Raw genomic sequence first — 26,318 nt, forward strand, 5'->3', positions numbered from 1 at the left:
CTGCAGCATCAGGTTTCCCCAGGCCATTCAATGACCTCTTCCTTGGAAGTCGGAGCATTGGTTTCACTTACCGTGAAGGCTTCTTCTGGTTGCTGTTGCCAGGGACATCTCATGGGTTATCCTCCTCCACTAGCTCCGAGGCAGGACAGATCCGATTTGATAGAAAAATAAGGACACGCCCCCTCAGGGCTGAGGGGATAACCCTGCCCCAGTTCTTTCGGGCTGAGTCACAGGAAAACAGCATGAGATGAACAGGGCGAGAAAAACATATGTAACAAACACCAAACACGCTGCACTCTATGTCATCTAGAGTAGCAGATAGAACAGTATAACAGTAGAAGGTATATATAAAACTAACAAAGACAAAAAACAGCCATGTCTCCTGAAGTCTGAATGTGTACTCCAGATGCTGAGAGTCAAGAGCCAGGTGACCCTGATCAGGAAGAGGCAAGAAGTGCCAAACTGGGTGGGCCAAGATGACCCTGGCAACAGCAACCAGAAGGCGGCTTCACGGTAAGTGAAAACAATGCTCCGTTCTCTGTTGCTGCTGCTAGGGACATACCACAGCTTGGCCAATCGGGCGGGAGTGCCCTTGCCTATTCCTGAGGAAGGACCCGCTGAAGAACCCTCCTGCCGAATGCGGCTTGGGGTTCTATCTTGTAGTGCCTGGTGAAAGTTGAGGGAGCAGACCAGGTTGCGGCCCTGCAAATGTCTTGTGCTAGCGCATTAGTGGAGAATGCCGCTGTGGTAGCTGGAGCTCTTGTGGAGTGTGCCATTATGTGGGATGGTGGTCTCATCCGCTGAGCCTCGTATGCCATAACAATACATGTCCTAATCCACTGGGCAATCGTTGAGGAAGCTATGGCTGAACCCATTGATCTGGGATGAAAAGAGACAAACATTTTGTCTGTGGAACGGAAGGATGCAGTTTGCTTTATATATTTCTTTAGACATCTGCAGATGTTCAACTTGTGCCATACCTTTTCCCTCTTGTGTACTGGGTGAGGGCAGAAAGATGGTAGAAAAACATCTTGTGACTGGTGGAAAACTGAGGCAACTTTTGGACGAATAAAAGGATCTGGTATCAGCCTGATGGCCTCCTTTTCAAAAACACAAAATGATTTATCCACAGATAAAGCCCTTAGTTCGGAGACTCACCTGGCTGAAGTGATCGCCACCAAGAAGGCCAATTTGAAGGATAAAACCTTGAGTGGAATGGTGGAGATGGGCTCAAACAGTTGCTGCTGGAGAGTACTCAGAACCACATGAAGGTCCCACGATGGGAATCTGTGGATGGTTGGGGGCGATAAGAGGGTAGCCCCTCTCAAAAAACGTTTGAGGTGTGGGTACGTTTGCCAGGTGTCCTTCGGTCTCCCGGAAATGAGACCTATAAGTGAAGCTGCCTGGCGCTTTAAAGTGTTTGGACTCATACCTTTCTCCAGTCCCTCCTGAAGAAATAGGAGATGTTTCATCTTGGTACCCCCCCCCCCGGGATGCAGTGGCGCACCAACCAATGCAGAAAAGCCCTCCAGGTACATTGATAAATGTGATTAATGGAAGACCTGCGAGATGCAAGCATGGTCTTAAGGATGCTTTCTGAATATGCAAACTGCTTTAGGGCTCGCTGCTCAGTCTCCAGGCGGCAAGCCTTAACCAGCCCAGATCGGGGTGATGCACAGGTCCTTGCGATATTAGGTTGTGGCTAACAGGAAGTTCCCATGGAGCTTTCATTGACAGGTGCAGGAGCTCTGGAAACCAAGGCTGTCGAGGCCAGGCTATGAGGATGACCTGTGCTCGAAGGAGGCGCACTCTCCTCGGTACTCTGGCCAGCAAGAGAGTTGGAGAATAGGCATACAGGAGACCTTTCGGCCACTGGGATGATAGTGTATCCATGACCATTGCTTCTTTGCAGGGAAACCGGGTCATGAAGAGAGTCAGTTGTGTGTTTCGCGGAGTAGTGAACAGATCGACCACTGGAGTGCCCAACCTCCTTGTGATTTTGAGGAATACTCTTGGGTTTAGTGTCCATTCCCCTGGATGGAGATCCTCCCTGCTGAGCCAGTCCACTACTATGTTTAGCTCTCCCTTTACATGATGAGCTGTCACTGAACTGACGTTTGCCTATGCCCAAGAAAGGAGACGACTCGCCTCCTGTTGCAAGGAGTTCCTCCTTGCCGATTTACGTGGGCTTTTGTGGTGTTGTTGTCCATCTTTATTAAGCTGTGACGGTCCTGGACTGTGGATTGAAAGGCTTCCAGTGCCAGGTGAATGGCGCGTAGCTCTCGCCAGTTTATGCTGCGCTGTCTCTCTTGTTCTCAGACCCTGGGCTGCTAGGTGTAGACAGTGAGCCCCCTAGCCCCTGTCACTGGCATCGGTGGTCACAATGAGCTTCGGGGGGGTCCAGAAACTCCTTCCCTTGAAACAGGTTTACTGGGGACAGCCACCAACAAAGCGACCTTTGAAGCAGGGGTGGAATGTGAAACCATACCCTTTTCTTCCGTGTGATGACTTCCTGATGAGGGAGCAAGAACCATTGTAGAGGTCGTAGGTGTAGACGAGCCCATGGAACCACTTCTATTGTCGACACCATCAGTCCTAGTAGTCTTGCCAGGGACGAAACGAGAGCTGTTGACGTCGCCAGGATACACTGTATCTCTTCTCTGATAGTTTTGTACTGGTCTTGCGGCAAGAAGAGATTATCTTCAGCTGTGTTTATAACGATGCCCAGGTGACGAAGTTGGTGGCTTGGTGCAAGCTGGCTCTTTTGATGATTTATCATGAACCCATGACGCTCTAACTCTGAGATGGTTAGTGTCAGATCATGTTGGGCCTCTAGAATGGAGCGCGACTGTACAAGCAAATCATCCAAATAGGCGAATACCTGGACCCCCCGGAGGCAGAAATGTGCCACCAAGGGCGCCAGAACCTTCGTGAATACCTGGAGGACAGCCCAAATGGAAGTGCAGCGTACTGATAATGGAGGCCTGTGTATCTGAAGCAAAGCAAACTTCTGCTGCCCGGGTGGATCAGGACATGCAAATATGCCTCCTTGAGGTCGATAGATGCTAAGAAGTCCAGATGCTGAAGGGCCTCTGCCACAGACCTTAAGGTCTCCATGCGGAAACGCTCCCACTTGACCCATTTGTTTAAAATTTTTTAATCCAGAACCGCTCGTCTGGACCCGTCCCTTTTGGGGACAGTGAACAGAATAGAATATACGCCCCTTCCCTCCTGTGGGGATGGAACTGATTCCACCGCCTCGATTTTCAGCAGATGATGAATGGCTTGTAACATTTCGGAATGCTTTGCCCATGAGCGGGACCTTGGGATGGGAAGAAACCTTGGGGGGGGGGAGGAGTGTCCAATTCTATTCTGTATCAATTCCTGATAATCTTTAGAACCCAATTGTCTTTTACCGAAGATTCCCAGGCGGAAAGGAAACCTGTCAGGCGGCCTCCTAGAAGGGTTGTCTGGGAGTCATTGATGTGGCTTTTGCTTTGATTGAGCAGGCTGCTGTCTGAAAAACCCACAACCCCTGTGGGAGGGACGCTGACAGCCCCAGTAGCCCCTCTGTTGCCTAATGTCTCTGTCCCGACCCCTAAAGGGCCGGAAGCTCCAAAAGGGCTGGGACTGTGGAAAGTTCTTCTTGAAGGGGGGTTGATCAGTTTTCTGCCCTGCTGAGGGCATGGTCCAGTGCTTGTCTGTTGATTCAACAAGGACGTCCTTTAGGGCGACCTCTCCAAAAAGCTTAGTTGAATAATATCACACTGCAGTGAGATTATTTTTAGAGGTATTGTCCACTGACCAGTTTTTCAGCCAAAGGTGACAGCATCCCAGGACTGATGCCACAGCCACCCGAGACATGAACCTAATAGAGTCCAGGGTGGCATCCGCTATAAAGGCTTGTGCCTTCTGTACTTTGACCAATTGCTGCCTCAGTTTCACGGGATCTGAGAGAGTATCATTTAAGAGATCATCTAACCACAACAGAGAGGCCCTCGCTGCCATAGAGGCTGTCGCTGCTGCTCGAGTGGAAAGAGATGAGTTATCGTGTGTTCGTTTAAATGCCAACTCAGCTTTTTTATCAGCTGGGTCTTTTAAGATGACTTTGCAATCCCTTGGGACAAGCAAATTTGAAACCAACTGGGCAATGGGAGCATCTGTTCAGGGGTTTTTCAATAAATCAGTAGCCTCCTGCTGAAAAGAGTAGAATCGGTTAGAAACAGACATCGGCTTCCTATTTGCTGCCGGAAGCAGCCATTCCTGTTTCACTACCTCAGCAAAAAGGTCAGGTAATGGAAGAAGTATGTCCCTAGGTTTAGCCATTGGGAATACTAGATCCCCTTATCTGCAGTAGAAGGATCAGTTCTTGTGTTATGCTGAAGCCCTATGGTCTTTATGACCCGTGACATCAGGGGGTTGAAATCCTCCTCTACAAATAGCCTTTGGGAAACCCAAGTGGTATCACTGTCCTCCCCTCCTGACCACTTCCCTTCCTCTCAATCAGGGAGCTCAGGGTCCTGGGCCAAGCCCCCAGGGTTGGCAGTACTATCCCCTACGACAGAGTCAATAGCATGAGATGGTATTGCACCCGCTTTCAAAATAGGTCTGGAATTAGAGGGAATTGGATCCCCAGAATCGTGTTCAGATGTGTCAGAAGAATGAGGGCACGTATGTGTATCCCTTTTCCCCCAGAGGTAATTTCTTATTCTTAAGGTAATTTTTCTTTGCTTTCACTTTTTTAGGAGAAGGACTAGTAGCGTCACTAGAGGAAGAGCTCTCAGAAGTGGATATAGCCCTTTTTCTCTTTCTACATTTTTTCTTGTCTTTAGCAGGTCTGACTTGGTAAATCGTGTCTATGATAGCGTTTTTGAACCATGCCTGCCATTCGAGTGGCACTGCTTTAGGGATGGTAAGGCAAGCCCCAGAACTAGGAGGGACGCGATCCCTGTCGCCACAGCATACACATTTGTTTTAGAGGGACCCCGAGTCTCCTCAGTTACCTTCCTCAATAGAGTCACTGTGAGCGAGGTCCCTGAAGAGTGTTGGTCCTCCTCCTCCAAAATGGAGACTTCACTCTCTTTTTGCGCCATTTTTTGGTGCTCGGCAGCCATTTCGCGCCTGCTGCGCTCCTGCACCAGAGAAATAGCCCGGATCTCCACTGAAGTCAGGGGTGGGTTGGCGATGGGAAGCCTCAAAAAACTGATCTGGCCGTGCTCTAAAGGGCCAGCGGGAGGCAATGCCGCACACTGGGCTGCCGATGCACGAGTCTTGCGGCCCGAGGGTGGGAGATTTGAGGCGGACCAGGAAGTGAACGGCGCAGGCAGCTCTGCGGCGGCCGTCGCTGAAGAGGGTGCAGGCGTTTCACCGACAGCCGTTGCCACTCAAAGGCAGGGCGATCTGCTGTTCGATTTGCGGGCTGCGACCTTGCCAAAAGGCTTAGAGGTGACCGGGCCAAAAACCTCTTGACGGGGTCCTCTCGGCACTAGCACTATTTTTACCCCGTGCTCACGCTCCATACAATAGAGGGGGAAGGAGCAGAGGGAAACAGGAGGGGAGAGAGTGGGGAGAACATGAGGAGGAATTTTTTTTTTTAGCAAGAATAGAAGAGGCAGGAGGTGCAAAACATCAAGAAAAAAAGGCAAGGACTCATGAAGAAAACACAGTGAAAGAAGGGAAAACGCTAAGAGGAAGAAATCTGTTGCCTGAAGCTGAGCGAGAACAGAAAGAACTGGGGCAGGGTTATCCCCTCAGCCCCGAGGGGGCGTGTCCTTATTTTTCTATCAAATCGGATCTGTGCTGCCTCGGAACTAGTGGAGGAGGAAGATAACCCACGAGATGTCCCTGTAATGTAAGTATCTGTCAGGAATGTTTGAGGTACAGAAGCAGAACTGTCTTAGTGCAGTATGATAGACTACTGGAGTCCTTGGTTTCGTATATCTATGACCCCGAGTTCAGCTGTGTGTGTCCCCTTTATTACTGAAGTGAAAGCCTACCTCCTCTTGGATAGCTGGAGGCAGTGCAGCCAGGAACTCCGGACTGACTTCTGTCACAGTAGGGTTACCCACCACAGGAGGTGCTGGTGTGGCAGCAGTAGTGATAGGGGCAGTCCGGGCAGGAGGCCGGATGCCCAGCTGGTTCTGCAGCACTTCACGTCGAATATCATCAGGCAGTGCTGCCAGAAAGGATGGGTCTACACCTTCTGGGAGATTTATGCCTTTGGGAAAATATATTATGTTAGGCACAGCTAAGCACAGAATTACAACTACTCCTTCTTAGATCCTCTTCCAGCATTTACCTGCCAAGGGGTCTTCCTCCTCACTGCTGGTCGAGGGCAGTGGCTCTTCTAAGATGCCTCTAGAATCAGCACCAGAGATGGCCACAGCCGAGTCCCTGGTGGAGGAGCTTTCAGAGGAGGAGGCAGGTGGGGAACTGGGAAGCAAGAAAAACAGGTTGCTTACCTGTAACAGATGATCTGGTAGTTGTTCCATACATTCAAAACTGATAGCTGATCTGCGCAGGCTCAGAACCCACCCATCAGTTATGAATGTCTGGAACCACTTTCCAGATCAGACAGGGTTAGCTAGTGCTGTACTAATTATGATGGACAGGTCCCCTCCTTGTATCTGCTCCTTACCTATCATCCACTTGCTGGTTGGGGTCAGGCTGGCCCTCCCTAATGGCCTGGGCATTGGATCCCTGCTGAGTGGCATCGGTTGCGCCTGTGATAGGACCTGTGCTTGCCTGCTCCACCGTGCTAGCTCCACCACCCTCTCCAACACCTTCTTCAAGGTTGCAGGAAGCCAGGCTGCTGGTGTCCATGGGCGAGCCTTCCAGCTGGCTGCTGACTGCTGTCAAGGCGTCAGAATCTTCAGCCCTCTCTGGAGAGAGTGAGGCTGGTGGGACAGGAAAGGAAAGACCGAGGAGCATTATTTGGGCAGGAGGGAACTTGAATTATTTTATACAATTAGCCCAGACTATGGCGAAAGTTAGAGAACCCCTCATGTTAACACCCTCTAGTTCAACTACCCCCCTCCAAGAAACAATTGCAGACACAATCTGGGAACTAAACTAAAGGATTGGATTCAAGATCTGCTGCCAGCTTGTGTTGACTTCTTTTGATTAAAAGTACCTTATCAGGCTTCAGAACTTGTCAAAAATTGCCAGTGAACACTGTCAAGACAAAATACTGGACAATTAGCCTGACCCTGAACAGTAATATGCTTATGGACTCAGAAGTTGAACTTAAGCCTCCACAAAGCAGCTGTCATTCCGGGGTTTTAAACTTGAGCTCAGTTTTGAAAGCAAAAGCTAAAGCCCATGGCAAGAGTTAACATGTGGTCCATCTTACGTTTTCTTTTATATGAAAATGTACACCTTGGACCTAGTATTGCCCTCTCCTAAACATTAGGAAAAGGCTATGAAATCAGAGTATGTATGTACATACAAGTGACATACAGCCAGATGTGGGAGAACACCTGCTACAGGGTGAAGCCTGAGGCCACTTACTGATGGTGGGAGCGGGTGAAAGCTCCATCTGTGTGGCCTCAACGTCTGCGCTCGGCCTCCCAGGGACCGAGTCCTCCTGCTCCACCGGCATTAGCAGCTGCCCAGAAGCCTGGGCACTGGATTGCCCCACCAGCTCCGAGGGAAGCTCTCCTGCCCCTGCTGCCTGTTGTTGTTGCTGCTGCTGCTCGGGACTCTCCAGTGTGACCAGAGTCTGCTTGGAGCCAGCTGAGGTGTCTTCGGTGGCAGTCGGGACCGCAGGATAGCCATCAGGGTTGGCAGCACCATCTGGGAGCCAAGAGAGGGAAGGAGGGAGGCTGACTTAAAACCCAGACTGCTGAGCAGCAGAAGGGCTTCAAGCAGGGCCTTGGCTTCACCCTTTCAGCAAAGAGGAGCTATACTTCAGCGGCTAGCTCAGAGCTAGGTTCACAGAAACCCACTACAATCTCGGGTACTTCACCCCACCCAGGGAAAGTAGTAAGTTGTATAGTTATCTCAGATTTGGGGCACAAATCCCTACCCCACAACAATACAACTTACTACCTCACCCCAGTAGGAGCAGCAGCACAAGACCTCAGTGACTGGCCGTTCCATATTCAGAACTGTAACTCGCATTTTACCAGAAGGTTTATAAGTAACTCTTTCCACGTTGCCTAGAGAAGCCACTCTCTTAGGCATTGTCCTTTCACACACACGTCTGAGAACACTCATGTTAGAAATGCTCACCCCAGGAATCTTGCCTGTCAAACTATTGCACAACATCCCACCGCCAGCACCCTCCCCCTGCTCCAGACTCCTTTCCCACATCTAAAGGACAGGCTCCAGCTCTTGCATCATATCCTGACTCAGGAGCTTTGATCGTCAATTCCCTTCTTAAATCCATATTCTTTCCTCTCGGAGCTCATCACAGTTACTCAGTAGCTTCTCTCTTCTTCTTCAAAGGCAGGCAAAGTTGGCAGGATGAGTTGGAATCCTCATAGGAAAGACAGTAGATTGTATAGTTATCTCCAAGACCGGGTATGACCCTAAAACTATACAATCTACTACCTCATCCCAGGGGGCTCAGGAACAGTATCTGCTTCAGCTAGGCTGGAGGAAGAAGACACCAGGCAGACAGACATCCCGCAAGCAATAAGTTACCTGGCAGATTCTGCTCAGTTGAACTGTTTGACTGGGCTACCGGTCCCTAGAGAGACAAGGAACAAAAATCAGTGACCTAGAATTTTCCTGATTAGGGACTGGTGGGGAGGAGAACAGAAGGCTTCTCCTCTGATCCCTTTATATCTCTGCTTGTGAAATGGGGACCTCTGGTGGTGGTGGTGTGGGGGGAGAGGGAGTGATAAAGAGAGGGTGTGTGTATCTTGGGGGAAACAAAATATAACCTGAGCACCCATCTGCTCCTCACCACTTCCTTTCTAAGATGGCCCACTGGCCAATCTGGTCCTTAAGCACTTCCCATCCCTGCTCCAAGGGAAAACTGGCTCAATATACTGTCAAGCTATCATCATCTAAACACTTCTGCTGGCATTTTCATTATGAATTGTGGGTTCTCTGTTTCTCATTTACAATCCAGCTGCATAGATTTAGAACTCCCCAAGGAATCACAATGCAACTTCCTTAAAGAAAAAGAATGCCAGCTCCAGTCAGCCCTGCTGTTCAAGCTTGCCCTTCTAAAAGCCTTTTCAACAACCAAAGGATGCTCAAGTCAGGCTTCCAACCTGGGCATTCTGTTCCTTATCTTCTGCCTCCTTGGATTTGTCTGCCACCTTGGCCTCCTCCTCAGCCAGTTGCTTGCGCCTCTTTTCTCGGCGTTCCTCCAGCTCCTCATCCCTCAGCGCCTCCAGGTGGTTGATAATGGGAACTTTCACCACTGGATGAAGAAGAGGGGCACTGGGTGAAAAGCAGCTACTCACAAAAGCGGCTAGGTTGGCAGCAGGAAGGGAAGTGACTCACTGGCTTACCTGAAACACAGTCATGCATACTTTCTGCATCTAACACTTTGCATTCTTCTGTCCAGCGTGTCAGGGCCGTGGGGATGCTTGACAAGGTCCCTAAGGAGAAGGATGGAGGAGTGATATTATTAGATGAGCCCATGCAAGTTGCTCAAAAGAACTCAACTAAGACATGGCACTATCCCTTGGTCTAGCTGTTTCACATGCAACATCACTTGATTATCCAAATGCATGATCTGACTCCACTGAAACATTTTGTTTGAGATTATGGACAATGTTCTGTCTGTGGTGGTATCTCCGATTAAAAATTGACACATACAAGTCATCAAATGGTAACATGCTTGTGTGAGCTCACATCCTTAATGTGAGTTAACAGGATGGAAACGAGGCACTCCAGTAATTTGCTATGTTCTTCAAAGCAATTAAGCAATCACATGGAACATAACGAAGTCATCTCCAATTGGGCTAGATTTGAATAAAAACGTTTGAAGTTCTCATTTGAAAAGTTGGCAAGGAACCAATACTACATTACCCACCTTGAGATTGTAATACAGACCAGAATTCCCAAGGGTTCCAATACAAAGCACTGCTATATTTAGAAATACAAAGGTTACTCCATGGCTGTAGTCAAATTGTTTACTGCAGGTAGCCGACTACAGTTGTGTAGTCTGCACAAAAGTATGTTCACACCATCTTTTCAAAGAACATGTTTTGTTAAATATTTGAACACTTTTTGATCTACCTAAAGCAGGTCCAAATTCTTATATTGCTCCTTAAAAGAAATAAGCCATAGTAACCTGACAAAGGCAAGACTGGACACGTTTTAGAAAGTGCTTCCAGTGATTAGAAGCAAAAAATTTTTTTTTAAAATTCCTTTTTGCAGTTAGAACTGCCATAGCAAAATTAAATACACAAAGCTGTGCCATTTATTTAGACCCCAGCTTGCCATGTCAGTTAAGGAGCAGGCTGAGGAACTGCTTGGCACGTAGATCCATTTGCTGGCAGCTACTCTACTGGAAAAGGCAGGCTGCAGCACTCCACTGCAAGCAGGCCTACTTGTAAGTTAAGTACCTGCCATATCCAAGGGGGAAATTTGCAAGAGGACAATATTACAATATTTCTTGCAGGGATGCTAATACGTCCTGACTTTTCCAGCTAGCAGTGAGTTTGCAGGATTTCTAGGCAGTGGGATTTTGATCCTGGACCTCAGTCCCTGACTATGCTGATCCTCTCAATTTTATCCAGGACTCTAGTTGAGATCCAGGTACTGGCATCAGTCCCTACTGCCCCACAGGAACTTGCCTGCTTGGCTGGTGGCTGTGCTCTGGTCATGGAAGAAGTCATCTAGCAACTCATCATCAGAGCGGGCAATTATGTGCACATCATCATTACCAACTAGGAGACGAGCTCGACCTCGGCTCTGCAGTGGGAGGCTGCTGCTTAGTTGAAGGATATCCGCAGCTGCTGAAGGACCTAGCAACCTAAGGTGGAGACACAATTGAACAGCAACAGATTATTTCCTCCATACAAACACTCAGCAGCTCCTGGAATTAAGTCAACACTGAGTAATTAGAACAGCAAAGTAACCAACTTCCCAGAATGCAACTAGGCTCTAATTTGGCCAGAATGCTTAAGTTCACTGCCTGGATCAGCAAGCCTGAGGTGAATGGTATGCCCTCCTGCCTCTCCTTAGTCTCACCTCTGCAAGATGAGAGGTGGGTTGGGTTGCCGGGTGCCTGGGTAATGCACATGGATGGTATGGCCCGTGTTAGCAGTCAGCTGCCGTAGCGTCCTCTGGCTGCGGCCAATGCCCTGTGCCAATCGGGTAGTGGAACCACCACTACCCAAGGTCAAGGAACTATGGTCCGCATGTCGTACCATGAGCGGGTGAGTGGCAGGGATGTTGCCAGGCGATGGGGGAATATCCGCTAGAAAAAAAGATAGGCAAAGTTAACAGGCCAAGATAGATCTGTGAAGACACACGATTAAATCACTTTCCTAGGAGACAAGACTAGGAAGTTACCTCAGGGGTTACCCTCAGGGGAGTGACTGCAACAAGGCAAGAATCCTATTCTATTCCAGAGAAAAGAAAGCCTCTGGATCCCAGATTTATAAATACATAGGTTTTGAGAAGAACCTAGCATCCTGGTTCCCAACCCCAGAGAATCAGCCATCAGGATTTCACCCATGTCCTACGGCTCCCAGATTTCAAAGTTCTTACTGGCGCTGGAGAACATGTTGTCAAACTCTATGATGAGGTCATCTTCACGGTCAAAGCGCTCAAAACGCACCAGTGGGGAGGCATTCATGTCAGGGTAGTCTTCATCCAACTCCATCTCAGAGCCATCATCATCGTCTTCCTCCTCTTCACCTTCCTCACCTTCTTCGTCATCCTGGGGGGGGAAAGAATTTGCATTCAAACCAGAGGCTCAGCAAATGTCAACTAGAATTCTGCACCATAAATTCCACTGCCCTAGACCAAGGACTGAACCAAGAGAATTCTGGATCTCAGACCCCAACTCTTACTTTGACCAAATATAAAAACAAGGCACAATGGCTCCCAGTCCCACATTGGTTTCTGGAGCTCAAAGAGACTAAAAAGGGAACTGGATCCCAAGAAAAAACATGAAGCGACGTGAAGTGAACCCTGCCTGGAGCGAGACAGGGCAAGAACTGGAGACTGAGGGGATTACCCCGCCCTCCTGTGGGAGGAGAAGTCTCTGATTGGCCCTGTCTCGGAGCAGGAGGTCGTAAGCAATCCCATGATCCATGGATACAACCCTCTTCTGAGGGAGAATTCTGGATCTCAGACCCCAACTCTTACTTTGACCAAATATAAAACCAAGGCACAATGGCTCCCAGTCCCACATTGGTTTTGCTCTCCACCAGCAACTGTTATTCTAAGTTCTAGCCACTCATTATCTTTATTTTCATTTTTTAAAAGTCGACTCTGTGAACACCTTCAGGTGATAAATTTAAAATTTTAATGTGTTATCTATTTTATATTTTTATGTATTTCAAATGTTTTATATTTTATACTGTGTTTTAATTCTGTAAACCACCTAGAGATTTTGATATTAGGTGGTAGATAAATTCATTCAATCAACCAATCAATCAATCAATCAAAAATCACTGCCAGCCAAGACTTCTCTGTAGTCTTCCCTCTAATGTCTTTACCTGATCATCTTCATCTTCCTCCTCCTCCTCTTCCTCCTCATCCTGACTATCATCTTCATCCTCATTGCTGCCACTGCTGTCTTCCTCCTGCGTGTGCTCCTCCTCATCCTCAGGATCCAGGATATTCATTGAATCTAAAGCACATTTGAGAGTGCAGGTGAGACAACTTGGCTTCTTCCAGTTAAGCCAAGTTATTTCCCAGGCATGCCATCTTCTTGACAAGATTCTTATATTGAATTCTTCTTGCCAGTTGAGAGAAGCCTTGCAGAACCTGGTCTCAGATCTCTCTACTTCCCCTCCTCCATTTTAGGAGAGCTTAAGCCTGTGTCGCCTCTGGCATCCTGCTAGATAACCCTTCTCCTGCACTAGCCCCCTCCCCATTAAGGATTACTACAGGCACTTTCCCTAATGACTCCATGTCACATCTTAGGCAATGCCTCACCTTCCCTGTTGGCCTGTAATGTGGAAGCCTGGCTCAGATTGGAAGGTGCCTCATCCATCAACACATCCTCCTGAGACTCATCCTCTCCACTCGGACCCACTGAAGGACACAAGGGCAGGGTGCAGGACTTAGTAAAGTTATGAGCAAACAACCCTCCCCCTTAGAGGAATGTATCAGCAAACACTTATTACATTCCTGATAGGAGTGCTGATGACAGTGTCCTTAGCAGTTGTGGATCTAGTTTGAGGAGCCACGTGCCCCACATCAGAGGATTCCACCTCCTGCTCCCTTCCCAGGAGTTACAGAAACAGACCCTTCCTAACAGAACCTCCAGGCAGCGTCAACATGGGCCAGCTAAAGCACAGCATCCATGTTCTGTGGGAAAGGGCAGCTGCACAGGTAAGAGCAGAAGGTGATCTTTCCATACAAGAAAGGATTATCTGTGCCATGAAAACAGATTCTTCAGGGGTCACTCACAGGACTAAACCAAATTCAGAAGGCTTGAAGGGCAACCCCTGAGGCCAGAGTTTGGGCCTGGCGCTCACCTATTATGGTACTGTTCCCTGAGCCACCATCCTGCTCCAACAACTCGTCTATTAGATCCTCCAGCTCATTTTCCACCTAGAAGGGTAGAGAGAAGCACACCAATGAGGTCTAGTTCTTCACACCCAAATAAAAGCGTTGTACTCCAAAACTGTGCAATCCTAAGTTCTGGCTACACGTCTCAAATTCCCGCTCCACCACAACTAGATACTATTCTCCAGCCACCCTGGCCTCAAATGTCACATCCTGCCAGAAGCAAATAAAACACTGTGCAAGTCCATACAATATATTAAGGAAAACTGGACGGATTTAAAATGGGACAGGGGGGGCCATAGCTCAATGGTAGAGCATTTGCTTTGCATGCAGAAGGTCCCAAGTTCAATAGCTGGCATCTCCACGTAGGGCTGGGAAAGACCACTGTGAAATCATGAAGAGCTGCTGCCAGTCAGTGTAGACAGTACTGAGCTAGATGGAACAATGGCCTGACTCAGTATATGGCAGCTTCATGTGTTCCTAGAGCAGACTCTTGGTCATCAGTTGCTTTCATCCACTCTCCCTACATGTGGCCTCATATAAACTTCAGCTTGAACACTTTGAGCAGGAAGAGAAGTGATCCTAGCTAGTGACTTACATTCCCTGTCTTGAAATTGCCAGCCACATCTTGCAAAGACAGACCTCTGCAAGCCACCACGTATACCTGCATCTCTTGGGTGCTCAGCACTTCAGGCTGCCCAGCAATCACCACAGCATCGCTCTCTGCTTCACCATCCATGATGTCGCCATCTGCTACCTCTGCTTGGGCAACGTCATGATCCTCCTCAGGAGCCTCCGCTTCCCCACTCTCTCCTGCAAGTCAGAGTGTGTCCGGGCCTTAGGATGACCCTCCCAAGTCATCCTTCAAACTGACTTAAGGACCATCAATGGAAGCACACACCGTGGGAGAAACCAGGAAGGATTCCAAGCAAGGGAAGCATGTGGGGTGGGGGAGGAGGAAGGGAAGCATACATGGAGAGACTAGTTATGGCAACAGGTTGGAAGGCGGTAGTGAAGAGATGCAGGGTGCACAGCTCAGAACTTCTGATGTTGAAATCCACATACCCGCATCTTGTTGGCCACTGTTGGCATCTCGTGCTGCTCCTTGAGCATCCTGCTCTGCCTTGCTCTTGCTTGAGGCACTCTTGCTGCCAAAGAGACTGCTGGGCTGGTTGACAATACGCGACAGAGTCTCCAAAGGTTTCAAGGCGGCATTCACTGTGTTGGCCATGTTGGGACTTTGGGAAACAGAAAAAGCCATACATACATACAGATGAGCTCCCAGACAGTGACCAACAGCCTTAAAGGGCTGAGGCCATTATAGGGCCAACCTCGGAGCTGCCTCTTAGTGGACAGATCAGAGAACTCTGAACCACTGGAAGGTGACAGGAAGAGCAAACTTTCCTCAAGGCCAATTCTCAATGAAGGCCAAGCTAGGGATAGAACTTGTGTCGTCTTTTACTCCAGTGATATCTGAGCAGCCTCTGCTTCTCTTCTGGGAAAAAAAAGGGCGGGGTGGGGAGGAGGAAAGACAGACAAGCACCTGGACAGATCGAGGCTGTGAGGCACTCTGGCCAAGTCATTGACTAGTCCCTTCTTGAGGAAGAGGCGGATGATGTTGTTCATGCCATTGTGCTGAGTCTTGGCTGTTGCACTGCTGTAGAAGCTGGAGGTGGATGGGCATGATTCCATAATGGTGCTGATGATGCACATGACAGCCTGCAGCCTGGAGTCAGATAGGCATTGTCAGCAAGGGCACATAATGTTTCTCCCCTGAGACAGTATCACAGACAGTTGGCTCTTCCCTGACCCAGCATCTCCCTGGCAGCAAATAACTTCACTGGTGGTGTGTGCATTTTCTTATAACCACTGGCTACACACCCAGTTTAGTAATGTCCTCCAATGGGAATTTACTGAAAGATCTGTCTGCATCACAAGGCTAGAAGAACCTACAGAGTCAGTGCACCGTAACCTTTATCCATCCCCAAGAGCAAATGCCACTTCAACCCCTCCCACGGTGGGAGTCCCACCTCACCTGGCATGCTTCTCGGTGCTCTCTGCCATGGCCAGTGCCCGGCCCAGGGCTGCCTTCACCTCATTCACCAAGGCCACCTGGGCATCTGTACCACTACCTGCTGCTGCCAAGCTGGCTAGGAAGAGGCGAGCCAGGGCTGGAGTATCTTTGTCTTCTGCATTCTGGGTGTGGGGGAGCAGATGGTCCAGGACAAAAGCCAACACACTACAGTCCTGAAAAAGACACAGGAAGAGATCAGTAACAAAAGCAAATCTGGAAGGCCCATTCTTCCTTCATTTGCAACACTGCCACCCAGCAATCTCTCTGAACATTCACTGGACTTAAACTAGGAGCTCCAGCTTTAAGAGCTTTTCCTTACATCTACCTCATTCACAGCCCACAGTTCCTTGCCACCACTCAGTCAGTTCCAGGGCTTCTCACCTCCTTTATGAGCTCGGACTGGCCCACAGTGTAGTTGTAGTTTGCAATTAAGGTAGCGATGCCTACATAGGAACGCACAAGCTCCGCCAGCAGCCGTAAGATGGTGGAAGTGGGCATGAGTGGCTTGCTTCCCTTAGCCTTCTGCTTATTTTCTTCTGCTGCCTTATCACCCTCCTTATCCTTTTTATTCTCCCTTGATTCTTCAGGAGTGGAGGCTACAAGAGAGAAGGGAAAAATATTAACCAGTCAAAGAGAGGCATGTGCCTGAACTGGCTCGGGCAGCTATGGGCGGGGATCTGTTCCTTTAAAAATCAGGTGAGCAGGTCATTACCTGCTCCTCCGCTGCCCCACCGCTTTTCCAGGTGCGGCACTCACTTTACAAACGGCTGTACGCAGCTGCAGCACTGCTCCCAGCAGCCACCACACACAGGCTACTGGGAGCAGCACTGCAGCTGCCCACGGCCATTTGTAAAGTGAGCACCACACCCGGAAAAGTGGGGTTCGTGTGTGTGTGTGTGTACGAAGATGAGGTTTTTAAAGGAGCCGCCCCCCGCCCCACCAAACCGGTTTGGAGGTGGGCGCCTGAGCCGGTTCGGCGCTTCCCTGTGGCGGCGCCAAACTGGTTCGGGCACATCCCAAGTCAAAGAGCTGCTGCCCCCAAAAACCAAGTGTCAGAACAGATTGGGATCAGTGTAGCAGATAAGACAGGGGCTGCAAAGGTTTGTTCTCTCTGGGACACTGGGCAAGGACCAAGGAACACCATCTTCACAACTAAAAGCAGACTGGCTACTTCTACAGGAACAGGGCCTACTTCACACGCCTGGGGTCCTTCACACTTCACACGCCCCCGGGGTGCAGGGGTGAGGTTTGAAAGCTGCTTTATCACAGGTTTTAATATTTACAGATGCACGACACCTCAGAGGAAATCCCCTGGAGAGGCATTAGGAACACCAAAGGTTGCCTTATACAAAGTCAAACCATTGCTTCACCTAATGCAGTACAGGCTAAACTGACTGGCAGTGGCTCTCCAAGGTTACAGGCAGATGTCTTTCCTTGTCCTACTTGGAGATGCTAAGGATTGAACCTGGGACCTTCTGCATGCAAAATGGATGTTCTACCACTGAGCTATAGATGCTAAGGATTGAACCTGGGACCTTCTGCATGCAAAATGGATGTTCTACCACTGAGCTATGGCCTCCATTCCCAAATTCTTTGCTTCTCTCTGATATAGTGCCCAATCAAATCAGAGAAGATAGCACTTACCGTCTCCTTGAGGGGTCCCAGACTGGGGAGTCTCAGCTGCTGCGCTATCAGCAGCAAAGACCTGAGCCTAGAGAGGAAGAGCGAGAACTCAATGAACAGGACAGAGTTACTTGACTTAAAATGCACCAATGCAGGGGGAGCAGATTGCTGTGGAGTCCTATACAAAGAAAAGCCACTACAGCTTTTACTGCCATTTACGGCTATGGAGCAAGGAGAAAAAGAATGAACACACAGTTCTAAAGCCATGAGAAAAATCAAAAGAGTCATCAACATCTGAACAGACGCACTCAAAGCTAGCAAACTATTTTAAAGGTGCCCTGCAAATGAGGTGTTATGAGATTTGGGAATCTCATAACACCTGCCAAGTAAATGCAAATTGATTCTTCAGAAAAGTTGTTCAATTAATGTTAAGGATTGAAGATCTTGGGGGCTTTTTGTTCTTAAAGAGTCAGTATATCCCAAGGTGCTCTCTACAGATACAAGGATAACTATTTAGGATATTGGTTGCAGAAGCAGTTCAGAGGACTTACATTGATGCCAAAGCCTGTCTGAGAGTCAAAGTCACTGCCCTGACGGGTCAGAGAGCGGTACTGTTGGTATACGTCGTCTCCCATATCTTGTAAGATCTGGCTCACCTCCTGGTTAGCAGCAGTGCTTGCCTTGGGCTCTGACTTGTCTGCTAGAAAGAGAAAGAGAACATGCTTGTCTGAAACCCTGGGGAGCTGTTGCTAGTCAATGGAGATGGACCAGCAGACTGACTCAATAAAAGGTTACTTCCTATGATAAGGTTTGTGCACATGAACATCTACAACTTTTTTTTGTACAAATCATTGGACAAGTAAATTCAGAAGTAGCTGTAGCAATACTTTCTAGTTAATTTCAAGAGGTTTTATAAAAGAAAGGCCAAGCTAATCAACAATCCATTATAGGGAGTAGAAGTTCTTGCTCAATCCTCCCGGTATTGCAAAGGTGGGAAGCAGGGAAGACCAAATAAAGCTTATAGGCAGAAGTCATGTTAAAAGGCACCCAGAAAATAGTAGTATTAGTTTTCTAAACCATAAGTGAAAACAAAAGATCAAAATTCATGGAACTATTACATAAACGTCTGAGCAGTGTAGATGGAGATAAACTTCGCTAGCCACCCCATAACAAATTGTTCTCTGGATTTCGGAAAAATCCATGAGATTATATTTTTCAGCCTAACTAATAATATGCATGTCCATGTTATCAAGAAAAATGGTGGATGAGACAGCTGGCCACATCAAGAACAGAAAACCCCAGACGAGAGTAAAATACCTGGGTCTAAGGGAGCATCAAACCCTCAGCATTAAGAGGTTTTTGACTCCCACATACATTTCGTTTCAGTCCACTCTACCCCAAGCTATCACATACCTTCATCAGGGGCATGGTAGGCAGCCAGAGCATTCAGCATGTCATAGATCACCTCCTTGATGGTATCAGGTATGACTGGCAGTGGTGAGGGCTTCACTGGAGTAGTTTTCACTAGCTGCACAGCGTTTGGGCCCTTGATCCGTAGGTTCTCGAACTCATCGTCAGAGGCTTGGGGAGCAAAAGGAGAAAGAATAAAAAAAAATAGAGCAGCCAACACTGGTAACCCATGTGGGGTGGAGCACTGGCGAGTGGAGCCAGGATGAGGGGGCAGCCTGACTCAGCACTTCTCCCAGTCCAGGGGCGCTGCTGGGTAACTCCCCGCTTACTGCACCCGCCCATGCCAGCCCACACTCTAACCCTAACCGGTGCGAGATTTAGTCAGGATGCCGCCCGCTGCGATGTGTACCTCCTCCTCCCCTCAGGCAGGCCAGCATTCCTTGCTGGCTGCTATGCCTCCAGGACTCAGATGGCCTCCGTGCATGTGCTGCCTCCACCTGGGGTGGAGCAGCCAGCAAGGAATGTTGGCTTGCCATGGCCCAAGCTGGGCTGAGGCACTGGGCAGGGGCAAGGAGGCACATGCCATGCCGGGCAGCAGTGGCAATCAGTGGGGAAGCCAGCTGTATCTTGACTAAGTCATGTACCAGTTGAGGCAGCACCAAAAATTAGAGTGCAGACCAATGGGAGGTGGCGCACATGTGCAAAGGCCACTTGAGCCTTGTGGGTGGAGCAGCCAGCAAAGACTGCCAGCTTGCTGGGGCTGGGCCGAGGCGCTGGGCCGAGGCGAGGAGGCACGCACCGCGCAGCAGTGGGAAAGCTGGCCGCATCTTGACTAAATTGTGTGCTGCTCCTGTGCCACTGTGGGTCAGCATGGGCAGCAGGCGGCAACCCAGCAGAAGAAGTGCCATGCAAAGACGGCAGGAGAGGAGGAAGCCAGAATGTCTGGCGGGCTTGGTGGCTTCTGCCCTCACAAGCTGCTGCCCTGTGCCCAGCAGAGCAGATGCATGAGCCTGGAGAGCCACCATGGCATCCAGGAGGCAGGCAGCTACCTGTCAGTGCCAGTGGTCAAGCATGCTGGTGCCACCCACAGTGCCAGCCATGCATACCTCCTCTCCTAGGGCTGGGCTGGCTGAACCCCCACTCCCAGATCTGCCCACAAGTGCTTGCTTGCTCTGTTTTCATTTGCTCTGTACAGTTCCTCCCCATGTGTCCATGGCCCTATTTAAAAAAGGACAACTGTGGTGCTGGCAGGTCTTTTTAAATTTGTTTGCCAGCTGCGACGGCAGGGCAGGGCAGACTGCTGCGGAAGTACCTACTTCTCCACTATCACCATTGTTTGGAGGACCGGGGGAAACAGCCATTCGGCCAGCTGCAGCCCCCAAGCTCAACATTACCTGCGCTGCTTGCTACTCTGACCACCAAGATAGGCAATATCATGGGAGGAGACAATGTCCCTTACTAACCTGTGTGGTGCTTAGGTTGCACTAAATTAATGGGGGTGGGGGTGGCAGTGGGGGGGGAGTTATATGGTATGGGATAATAATTTTTATGAAAGGCGGTATATAACCCTAACAATAAATAAAAATACATACAATAAATGTGGAACTATGTGGGCTGGTGGCTGGGGCACTGGGCAGTATAAGGCCTCAAAGCTGGACCAGGACTGTGAGGGTGTCCTCTTTGCTATACACCTTGCAATCAACTCTGGAGTGGCTGACTGGCAAGAAAGCTTAAATTTGCAGACGAGAAGTGGATTCTTTAGTGTAATGTTACAATATTTTTTACAATGAGTAAATAAATCCATTTTATCTTGATAGATGGGGTGGACCAATTGACTTGAAATTAAGTGCTGCCATTATGTGCTATATCATCCATATTTATTTTGATAACTTTCTGATAACCCAGCAACTCTGGATTTTTGTCAGCCAAAAGACACATACCACCCACTACTATTTTTATATGAAGAAAGGGGACAATTTTCTCCAAAGAAGAGCTAGTGTTATGATACTGAGCAGGAATTGTCCATATGCTGAAGCATATTCCACCTTGGCTTGCATTTGAATGGGAGATTACATGCATGAGCACATTCCCCTTAGGAGATGGGGATCATGCCATAGACAAGCTCAGTGGAAGAATATCTGCATGCTAACATCCTTGCAAACAGAGTTATTTAGAAATTAAGAGCATAGGATACACCCAGCAGTCACTACAGGGCTCTGTGTGTGCTATCATATGTTTGAGCCTGCACAGACTTGGCTATTTGGTATCCTGAGAAATTTCAGGTTATATTAATAAAAAGGAGCATTGGTTACTCACCGTGAAGGCTGCTTCTTGCTGCTTGATTTGAGGACATCTCACAAGGGTTATTCTTCCCAGAGGACAGGACTATTTTAATTAGCCAAAAAGCTTTATAAGCCCGAAAAAGGTAACCCCTCCCAGTTCTGATCAAGGTACAGAGAGCGGAAATCAGGAGGAAATGCAAACCAGTAGAAGTGGACACCCAACTGGGTGGGTTGAGATGTCCTCAAATCCAGCAACAAGAAGAAGGCTTCACAGTGAGTAACTAACGCTCCTTTCTCTGCTGCTGGATGAGAACTCTACTGTAAGACGTGTCACAGCTAGTATTCCTGGGAGGGGGCAGAAGAACATGCTGAAAGACCCATCTGCAGAAGGCTGCCTGAGAGGAGCAATGCAGATTGAGCTTGTAGTGCCAAGTGAAGGTGGATGGAGATGTCCATGTGGCTGCCTAGCAGATTTCGGCCAGTGCAAAAAGCAGCCAACGTAGTTGCCACAGATTCTGTGCTTCATAGGCCAGTGCTATGCATGCTTTAATCCATCTAGTGATAGCAAAGGTGACACCTTCTGTCCCACAGATGCTGGAAGGAAAGATACAAACAGAGCATCTGTGGATCTGAAGGATGCCATGCAAGATATGTATTCTTCCAGGCAGCGTCACACATCTAGCTTATGCCATTGCTTTTCCAAATGGGCAGAAGCAAGGAAGTAGGTGGAAAACTGACAAAACTTTAGGAAGAAAGGAAGGGTGAGGTATCAAATGAACGGAATCCGGTGATAAGATGTAGAAATTGGTATCCACTGACAAAGTACATAGTTCAGAAATGTGTCTAGCTGAAGTGATGGCCACAAGGAAGCCAGCTTGAAGGTGAAGAAAGGAATGGAACTGACAGGTTTAAATGGCAGCACATGTAACACACTAACACCTTATACAGGTAACACCTATAGACTGTAGGTGGTGAGCTGAGTGTAGCACCTCTTAGGAATCGCTTAAGATGTGGATGGGAATGCAGGCCACCACTTGCTGTTTCAGCATGTTAGCCCCGAGGCCTTTGTCCAAACTTTCCTGCAGGAAGAGGAACAGCTTAGGTAGTCCACAGTCTACAGCAGAGATGGAGTGATGATGACACCAGTGAACGAATACTCTCCACATGGACTGGTAGATATAGTTTGTGGGGTCTCTCCTGGATGCTAGGATGGTGTCCAGAAACTTTTTGTATATATCCATATTTTTTTAGGACATTGTGCTGTCATCATGAAGCAAGCTTGAACCATGCTGGGTTGTGGTGGTGAATGGGACCCTGATGAAGCAGTTTTGGTAACCATGGAAAAAACCAGGGGCCCGCCACCACCATATGTAGGTTGTCTGTGAACCATGGATGGGGCCAGTGTGGTTCCACGAGAATCACCTGCACCTTCAGGAGCCAAATCCTGCAAAGTATACTGCTGAGAATCAGATTGGGAGAAAGGTGTACAGACGCCCTGAAGGCCAAGGAAATGATACGGTGTCCACGGCTTCAGTGCTTTCACAGGGGAGAGAGAAGAACCAAGAAAGCTTCACATTTGCCCGAGTTGCAAACAGGTCTACCTGAGGATGCCCAGAACTTGTATTAAGAGCTGGAACACACTGTCATGGAGATTCCACTCTACTGGATGTACCTCTTAAAGGCTGAGCCAGTCTGCTTGCGTGTTCAGTGCCCCATTGATGTGGTGGGCAATCAGTAATGAAATGTGGGACTCTGATAAGTAGTTGAGTTGCTTCTTGGTGAAGAGATCTTGACCTGGTGCCCCTGATTGTTCACATGATCCTTGGCCGTGATGTTGTCTGTACGTATAAGGACATGGCAGTTCTGCAAGAGAGGCTTGAACTTGTGTAGGGCCAGTTATATAACTCTGAGCTCCAGCCAAGTGCTGCTGTGTTCGCTTTCTTGGGTTACCATTTGAGTGGAATGGTGTAGACAGTGTGCCCCTGTAGCAGTTTAAAGCCTTTGTCTCAGAGCAAGCTCATGTGAGGGAAAGAAATGCTGAATCATCCCTGCCGAGCTGCCTGGCTAGGCTTCTCCTAAAATTATTCTGTATTAGGTTCAAAATGCTGCCGCCACCACTCCTTTTATTTAAAGAGCTTGAACCTCCCTGGGCTTGGGGTGGAATCCCAGGGAAAACTCTCTTTATTTTGCTATCGGATAAGTACAAAAACCTTCCATGTGCTAGCCTACACATGGTGAGAAAACTGATAGCTGCTGACCATCTGAGGACATGTTTGCAGCAGAGAAACCCACTTTGCCCCCCTCTGCTTTTCCTGAGTTAAAAACCAACTGAGAGGCTTGTAAAAAGACAAGAACTAAAAAAAGACCAGTTTTATTCAAATACTATAGACTGCTTCCGTCTGAGGCTTTCTAGCTTTCTTAGATACAGTTAAGAATACTTAGTATTACAAAAAATAGGTTGCCTTAATGCACACTTATATGTTTATAGAGTCTTTTGCAACGCCCTAGGTAGGACGGGCGTAGGCTAGTGTTTCTTATTTTAATTACATTACAGGTAAACAACAGAACAGCATCAGGAATATGCAAAAGCACACACACCAAAGAAATATAACTTCCCTGGCACAAAGTCTGACTAAAACATTTCCCTAAATTAATCTTCCCAAAACCAAAGCCCAGGCTTCCTTTCCTTGAACTCTCCAAACTCGGGATGAGAATTCAAGCTTCCTGCCCTCCTGTCTTTCTAGGATCTGCAGAGTTATTCTCCTGCAGCCAAACTCCATGGCCACATGTCCTCTTGAGCACCTCCAGACTAGCTTCTCCTCTAATACTCTTCTTCCTGGCAACAGCTCTCTAGGTCCCACCCACCTGTTGTGCTGATTGGCTGAGCCCTGGAGCTCACCAGCCAGTCCATCAAGACAGGGTTCATTTCCAGTTAACTCTTTAGTGTGGAGGAGGTTGGTCACTACAGCCCCCGTCCCATCCATAATCAAATGATTCTTTGGAGCGTCTAAGAAATTCTTGCCTTAAGATGTGACAAGTCCACCACTGCAAGAAATGGAGAACTTGTGTTGGAATCTCAACCTTGGTTGTTTGATGCTTTGCTATCATGGCCTGATGGGGCAGCAGAAACCATTGAAGGATGCAAAGATAGAATCATGCCCAAAGCACCAAGTCCATGGCCACCATCAGACCTAGTAGTTTTGCCAGCCGAAGCAGTGCTACCTTCTCTGCAGTTTTGATTAGTTGGATTAGGGAGAGTATCTTTTGTATATGATGTGGTAGAAGAATAAGGCAGTCCTAACTGGTATCAATTATCGCCCCCAGGTGGTGAATTTGGTTGGATGGCATAAGGTGGCTCTTTTCCATGTTCACCAAGAAACTGTGGTCTGATAAGAGTTTGTAGGGCAATTCTTACATCTAATTCCATGTTCCTGAGGGATGAGGATGATCAGGAGGTTGTCCAAGAAAGCGAACACCCGAATCTTCCTTAGGTGAAGGTGCCAGGACCTCCGTGAATATTGGGGTGGGGGGCAAGGAGAAGCAGAATGGATGGACTTTGTATTAGTAGTGTCAACCTGCATATTGAAAGTGTATATGCGGGTTCCAATATCCACCCAGGGCGGGTCACTGGGTGGACCAGTACGTGCAAGTCCACAGATGCTAGGAAATCAGTGTTGGAGAGCTTCTGCAATGGAACAAAGAGTCTCCATGCAGAACGTCCTGCATTGGACGGATTTTTTTAGGAATTTTAAGTCCAAGACAGCTCTTACGGAGCCATCTTTTTCAAGCATGGTAAACAGAATAGAGCAGATGCCCTTGCCCTTTAGATGAGTGGGTACCGACTTCATGGTGGCAACAGACCAAGAGGTTAATTACAAGAAGGTTGGAGTGTTTGGTAGGAGAGCTTAACCGGATGTAAAATAAATCAAGTTAAGTGTAGCATCTGCTATAAAAGCTTGAACTTTTTGAATTTTCAATAGTGTCTGCCTTTGATGGTTAAGGTCGGACTGAGGAGACTGAAGTAACTACACATTGCTTACCTGTAACTTTGGTTCTTCTAGTGGTCCTGTCCTTTCACACAAATGGGCTATGCGCCTGTGCAGAGACCTCTTCGGAACTTAACAAGCTCAATTATCCTGCTTCGGGTGGGAACTCCGCCCCCAGCCGCTATATGCCGCTGCTCCACTCCTCATCCCCTCAGTCACGGAGTCCAGTTTCAGTAGACCCCGCGGGGAGGACAGGAAGACATGTAAAAGGACAGATGACTACTAGAAGAACCAAAGTTACAAGTAAGCAACCTGCAGTCGTTCTACATGGTCTCTGTCTTTTACACAAATGGGTGCATAAGCAAGCTAGCACCTAAGAAGCAGGGAAGAAACAGAAGCAATATGTAAACTGGCAGAAGTATTTATTTCAGAAACAAGTACATCAACTGAAAATTGATTGCAGGACACTCTGGCCAAATACAGCATCATTTCGTGCCCTGGCACCAATAGCATAATGATGGATAAATGAATGAGGCAAACCCCAGGTAGCTGCCTGGCAGATAGCATCCAATGGGACTGTGCGATCAAAGGCAACAGAGAACGCCACAGACCTGGGTGCACTTTAACAGTAGCAGGCAGCTGCTTATGAGCCAATTGATAGCAAAGTTCAATTGTGGAAACTACCCGTCTAGACAGGGATTGGGCCGAAACTTGAAGACTCTTATGAGGCCCATCATAAGAACGATCAGGGAAGAAGTTTTTCTCCATTCAGCAGACCTCTGGATATAGAAAGATAACACCCTTCTAACGTCCAAACGATGTAACCTTCGCTCTGCTTCCGAGAAAGCGTTTTGGAAAAACACAGGCAATGAGCGGTGATGAACGGTGAAACATAGATACCACCTTAGGAAGAAATTAGACATCTGGCCTGAGCACAACCTTGTCCTTATGGAACTGAAGGTATGGTTGATCAACCCTCAGGGCCCATAACTCACTCACCCACCTAGCGGAGGTAACAGCCACCAGAAAGGTGACCTTCCAGGTAAGGAAATGAGGTTCAATTGAAGCCAGAGGCCCAAAGGGAGGCCGGAGCAGACTGGCTAAAACCACAGACAGATCCCAGGCTGGTGACATGACAGGATTGTCCGGCAAAACATGGGACAAACCCTTTAGTAAACTATTCACCACCAGGTCCTTAAACCATGAGGTTTAAGGGGAATGTGCCACAATAGCAGCCAAATTACCTTAAGGGACAAAAGCGTCAAACCAGACTCCTTAAGGGACAACAGA

At 48.3% G+C, this 26,318-nt stretch overlaps 1 protein-coding gene across 9 annotated transcripts in view; it reads right to left on the minus strand.

Moving 5' to 3' along the window:
* The window catches only part of HUWE1 (HECT, UBA and WWE domain containing E3 ubiquitin protein ligase 1), a 170,422-nt gene that overhangs the window by 17,379 nt on the left and 126,725 nt on the right, over positions 1-26,318 (minus strand). For 5 of the 9 annotated variants that reach the window (XM_053295033.1, XM_053295027.1, XM_053295034.1 and 2 more), the window contains 21 exons: positions 18,764-18,940; positions 17,902-18,050; positions 17,372-17,438; positions 16,109-16,323; positions 15,689-15,900; positions 15,197-15,379; positions 14,719-14,891; positions 14,318-14,466; positions 13,623-13,698; positions 13,078-13,176; positions 12,636-12,769; positions 11,680-11,851; positions 11,158-11,386; positions 10,761-10,939; positions 9,468-9,557; positions 9,225-9,376; positions 8,647-8,692; positions 7,510-7,794; positions 6,638-6,896; positions 6,299-6,432; positions 5,997-6,217 (listed from right to left, as the gene is read on the minus strand). In XM_053295033.1, coding sequence (XP_053151008.1) covers positions 5,997-6,217; positions 6,299-6,432; positions 6,638-6,896; positions 7,510-7,794; positions 8,647-8,692; positions 9,225-9,376; positions 9,468-9,557; positions 10,761-10,939; positions 11,158-11,386; positions 11,680-11,851; positions 12,636-12,769; positions 13,078-13,176; positions 13,623-13,698; positions 14,318-14,466; positions 14,719-14,891; positions 15,197-15,379; positions 15,689-15,900; positions 16,109-16,323; positions 17,372-17,438; positions 17,902-18,050; positions 18,764-18,940 — 3,401 coding nt within the window. The remainder of the gene's footprint in view (positions 1-5,996; positions 6,218-6,298; positions 6,433-6,637; positions 6,897-7,509; positions 7,795-8,646; positions 8,693-9,224; positions 9,377-9,467; positions 9,558-10,760; positions 10,940-11,157; positions 11,387-11,679; positions 11,852-12,635; positions 12,770-13,077; positions 13,177-13,622; positions 13,699-14,317; positions 14,467-14,718; positions 14,892-15,196; positions 15,380-15,688; positions 15,901-16,108; positions 16,324-17,371; positions 17,439-17,901; positions 18,051-18,763; positions 18,941-26,318) is intronic. The other 4 variants (XM_053295030.1, XM_053295032.1, XM_053295029.1 and 1 more) reach the window with 3 other exon arrangements.

This window comes from Hemicordylus capensis, chromosome 2 (genome assembly GCF_027244095.1).
Source record: "Hemicordylus capensis ecotype Gifberg chromosome 2, rHemCap1.1.pri, whole genome shotgun sequence".
Taxonomy (NCBI): Eukaryota; Metazoa; Chordata; class Lepidosauria; order Squamata; family Cordylidae; genus Hemicordylus; species Hemicordylus capensis.